Source organism: Nicotiana tabacum, unplaced genomic scaffold (genome assembly GCF_000715075.1).
Source record: "Nicotiana tabacum cultivar K326 unplaced genomic scaffold, ASM71507v2 Un00032, whole genome shotgun sequence".
Classification (NCBI taxonomy): domain Eukaryota; kingdom Viridiplantae; phylum Streptophyta; class Magnoliopsida; order Solanales; family Solanaceae; genus Nicotiana; species Nicotiana tabacum.
The window spans coordinates 284,781-290,060 of NW_027438270.1; the positions used below are offsets into that span (position 1 = coordinate 284,781).

The 5,280-nt window shown below is 36.1% G+C and overlaps 1 protein-coding gene across 1 annotated transcript; it reads left to right on the forward strand.

Annotated features, from left to right (window-relative positions):
- Positions 1-3,832: 3,832 nt before the first annotated feature.
- On the forward strand, positions 3,833-4,858 carry LOC107830314 (flower-specific defensin-like). Its single transcript, XM_016657843.1, has 2 exons — positions 3,833-3,896; positions 4,545-4,858. The coding sequence occupies exons 1-2, from the start codon at positions 3,833-3,835 to the stop codon at positions 4,796-4,798; spliced, it is 318 nt and encodes a 105-aa protein (XP_016513329.1). The 3' UTR covers positions 4,799-4,858.
- The last annotated feature ends 422 nt before the right edge of the window (positions 4,859-5,280 follow it).

A 5,280-nucleotide genomic window follows, 5' to 3' on the forward strand; every position in this document is an offset into this window, starting at 1 on the left:
AGTATCGACTGGGCCTTCAACAGACTTCTTTTAATATGAATAGCAGGCCCGGACCCAAACATATCTCAAATAGTAGAGCACGTCTGCTTGCACGGTGCAAAGGTCACACAGGAACTCATACCAAACCCAACAGTTACAGATCATCTTCTTGACCAAACATATTAATGGAACACATATGAAAACAATCCTGAAGCATTGCTTCATAGAGGTAGGATTATATGACAACTATTTGGATTCATGTAGAACACATTGATGTTTCATAAGCAAAGCGACATAATTGATTGAGTCAAAAACATAAAATAAAAAAAAAATAGGGAAGTCAGCAGGACTCATCTTCAACAAGGGAAGTTGTACACATGGGGAAACATAAGTTCACGCGTGAGCAATTACTCAACAAAAGAATAGGAGTAGCATGCTAAACACAGTCAAACACTAGGAAACTTCATAGGCATGTCTACTTAGGACGGCCACATACAATGCCAAGTTTCAGAAATCAAGCATAAGGCATGATCTAGAATTAGTCAAGGCTTTAGCTAAGAGACTTATCACGGGAACATGGCATAGTCATAGACAAGCACAAGTGGGGGATACAATATAATGTCTAACATGAAAGCCTAGTTAGAGTAGCACGGCATAACTGGTTCATGATCAAGTACTAAGTTGAATGAGACAACTTTAACATGTTGAGTATCAATTATAATACCAAAGTTCAGAAACAATATCAGAACTCATGATAGGTGAAAATATATCAACTCCAGATTAACAGGACACTGAATCTCAATTACATATAGGAGAAGGGGCTAGATATTGCATCTCCTTCAAAAAGGTACTAGGCAATGTTAAAGAGTAGTGGATTGAACAAATCAGGGAGCACATCTTAAGTTGAAAGAAAGCATGTTTGGCTAATCAACAGGATCAAGAGACAACTCTAGGAAAGCATTAAGTTATACCTAAACAATTTAATAGGAATTAAGACATATTTTAGGTATAAATTAGTTTATCAAATGAATCCTGAACAGGGTAGAAGATAAACTCAGTACAAGAAGTAGATGTAAGCATTCAGACACACACAAACACAGCAGGCTAGACATGCCTAAGAAAACTAGAATCAGAGTTAGAATTTAGGCTAGTTCAGATGCTAGAAATATATAGGACCACGAGAATAATTTTAGAGCAAATAGGACTGCAAACAGCGATGCCATAGTAGTATATTGATTTACAAAAGTCTCAATGTCATAGACATACAGAACAAATAACACAAACGAATAGAGAGTCAAACCGCAAAGGCCAAAGGCACTTACAAGTTACAAATTAATGAACAAGTAAATGAGAAGACCAATTTCCAGAGGTAATCCAATTAACAGTAGCAAAGAGCAGAAGAATCCCAAAATCCCATTGCATCATAGTTCCCAAGGGTTTCGAATGAACCACGGGCAATGCTCACACTAAGAAAGAACACAATCGAATTCGAATGGCCTTGGCCTTCAGCCGGCCCAGGTCTCTGATTTCAGAGTATATTGAGTGAGAACGAGAAAATAATATTCATTAAGGTTTTTTTTCCAAGGAAATCAGGGGAGGGGGTTTATATAGTAGTAGAAATTGAACGAACAAACATGAAAAATAGTCAATCAAATAAGGAAAGAAAATATCAAATGCAATCACTAATAGAACTAATGAAAGTGAAATTGGAGTTCAAACCCTAAGTGGGTCCAACAAATTATAAATCGAACCAAAAATGCAAAATTATTCCTCGCTGAGTGTATATAGACGAGATTTGTGTGATTAATTGTAAAGTATAGGCTATTATTGCAAAATTATGTAAAATAACTTTAAAATACAAATATAATTATATAAAAACAAAGGCTGATATTATGAGACATATTTGTGGATACAAATAAATATTTTTGGATGATTAAGTCATCACAAAATAATTTAAGGGGTAATTAATGCATATTCAAGTAATTTAAATGCAAAAAAATCAATTTTAAAGCCTTAAAAATTATAAACATTAGAGTAAATACTTGTATAACTCTTGTAGATTAAGTAATGATGCAAAAATAATATTTTAAAAGTATATATATTATTTGAAAAATATGAGGGCAAAATAGGGTATCAACAACTGCCCCTCTTTACCGGGGAATGATGAAAGTATTGTTGGGTAAAGAAAATGATGACAAATTTTGTCCGAATTGAGTGAGGAATGATGTGTTTTGAAAAAATGGGAGTCGAACCCTGGTTCTTGAGTTGCTTACACATCCCTAGTGTTACGGGAATCATGTCGTGTGTAGTTTTGGATCCAGTAGAGAACGAAACCGATGGAGTTGTTATACGAGTGGTCATATGCTTCGAAAAGGATCTTTTGGGTAGGATGGTGTCTTAAGTAATAGATAGGATCTATGAATGCGAATTTGAACGTTACGTATATATCATGGAAATATTTGAACTGTTATAGAACAAAGGGTAATCAATCGTTGATCATCGGTTACATTTGAGTTGATCGAAGGATGTGAACATTGTGAACAGAAACCGGAGCGAGAATTGCTTATATTTGTATAACGGTTACCTCCCGAGTTACCTGCAAAACTTAAAACATGGTGCATGCGAATATATATGGGTTATTGCGAAAATTTAAACATGATGCAAATTCCCTTTAGACCATGAAGGTTGCCTTCGGACGATGAGGATGATGTCCTTACACCATGATGTCCCGGGCCATAAAGTGTATGATAAAGGATTCACCAGCCATGGAATGGTGTCCTCGGGCCATGAAGATGGTTCCTCTAGACTATGATGCCTTTGAATAATGATATGCATTTTTTAGAGATACTCCGTCCATGGCATGATATCTTCAGGCTATAAGGATGATTCTCTCAAACTATGACGCATTCAGACAATATGGCAATATTTCAGCCTATGAGATGCAAATATGCGATGATACCGATTGTTTCATAGAAGAAACAGGTAATGCTTAGTCATATGCTAGAACGAGATGAGACAAGGTTTAGTCTTCTATGAGATGAGGGAATTTTTTCGCCCGATGCGAAAAGTAGAGACAATGCTTAGTATCATGCAAGAAAAGGCAATTCCTAGCCTTATGCAATAATGTGGGCAATGTTTAGCCTCGTGCGGGTAATGGAGATAATGTTAAGTCTTATGCAAAGAAAGAAAGTGCTTAGACTTATGCAATGATGAGGAAATGTTTAGCCCTATGCAAGGAGTGGAGACAATGCTTAGTCTCATGCAAGGAAAGGAGACAATGCTTAATGTCATGCAAGGAAATGAAATGCTTAGCCTTATGAAATAATGGAGGAAATGCTTAGCCTCATGCAAGAAATGAAGACAATATTTAGTCTCATGCAAAGAAAGGCAGTGCTTAGCCGTATGCAATGTGGAGACAATGCTTAGTCTCATGTAAAGAATGGAGACAGTGCTTAGTCACATGCAAGGAAAGGCAGTGCTTAGACTTGTGCAATAATGGAGGCAATACTTAACCTCATGCAAGGAATGGAGACAGTGTTTAGTCTCATGAAAAGAAAGTCAGTGCTTCGCAAGCAGCGCTTAGCCTCATGCAACTAAAGGAGACAATGCTTAGTCTCATGCAAGGAAAGGTCGTACTTAGACTTGTGCAATAATGGAGGAAAGGCTTAGCCTCATGCAAGGAATGGAGATTGTGGAGATTGTGTTTAGTCTCATGCAAAGAAAGGCAGTGCTTAGCCTTATGCAGTGTGGAGGCAGTGCCTAGCCTCATGCGAAGAATGGAGACAATGCTTAGTCTCGTACAAAGAAAGTCAGTGCTTAGCCTTATGCAGTATGGAGGCAGTGCTTAGAAACAATGGCTCGCTCCTTATGTTTTATGACATTTGCAGTCTTGGCAATGATGCTCTTTGTTGCCTATGGTTTGTCTCTATTTATTCCTCTAAAACCCCATAAAAATAATAAAATATAATTTATAATATAACTCTATTTCTTGCTATCCAATCACTTAATTACGCAAGTCTTCTTTTAAGCAAAATAAATATAAATTATATCTGCATGACTAGTTTTGAATTATGCTAATGAACATATATAAAGTTACACTTCTTATATTTTTTCAAGTACATTGTGTTTTGATTACCGCATAAATTTTCCAGTATGGTCATCTTTTTTTGATGCATTTGCTGTTAGAGTAACTAATTAATCTGTAGTATACGTCTGGCGGCTTTGAAAATTCCTGAAAAAATGTACATGTTTGCATTAGTTCTTTCAAAATAGTACAATTAAGAACAATATATTTCTTTAGAAAAAAAAGTACACAAAGCATGCCGTATTCATGCAGGGTCCGAAGAAGGACTGCACCCCAAAGGGTGTGATGTAGACAACTTACTCTAAGATAAGCATTAATGACTGTTTCAACTGCTTTCACGGACTCGAACCTGTTGATCCAAGGCTCCCCTTCATTAATATATTTCTTTAAGAACCGTGAATTTATTCATGTTTAAAAGCTTTCTTTCAATTCCATCTTTTCTTTTGATCTAACATTTGATAGTAAATGTGAATGATTGTAGAGGTGCAAGCTAGAGATTGCAAAGCAGAAAGCAATACATTCCCTGGATTATGCATTACCAAACCACCATGCCTAGAAGCTTGTATCAGTGAGGGATTTACTGATGGAAAATGTAGCAAAATCCTCAGAAGGTGCATTTGCCATAAGCCATGTGTATTTGATGAGAAGATGGCTAAAACTGGAGCTGAAACTTTGGCTGAGGAAGCAAAAACGTTGGCTGCAGCTTTGCTTGAAGAAGAGATAATGGATAACTAATTAGAGATTAGAGGAAAGGATTAATTCAGTGTCACACATAATAAAGTTGCTGCCTTTCTTAAAAGGTAGTATTGGCTTTTAGTAGCCTTTGGTTACCCTAAAATAAGTGTGGCACGTCAATACTTTTTGGATCCTGTACAAAGTTTATGTATGTTTTAATGAAAAATGATCTTGTAAGATCATTGCAATCCCATTATATTCCAAGCACAAAACTTCATTATTTTCTTGCTCCTTATTGAGAGGCGATGAAAAATAGAAAACCTTTTTTTTTCAAGAACCACCTTATCTTGACCCCTACCTACATATATCACAAAAGAAGAGAACATGGAAGATGACATAAAACTTTGCTTCCAATACAAAGTGATGGTAGAATGAAAATTTGCAACTGAATTGTACCAAAAGGAAAGCTGCTGAGGACGACTTTTCCTTTACAATTTGATAAAAGTGAGCTATAGGCTATACGACTATCATGTTATAACTAT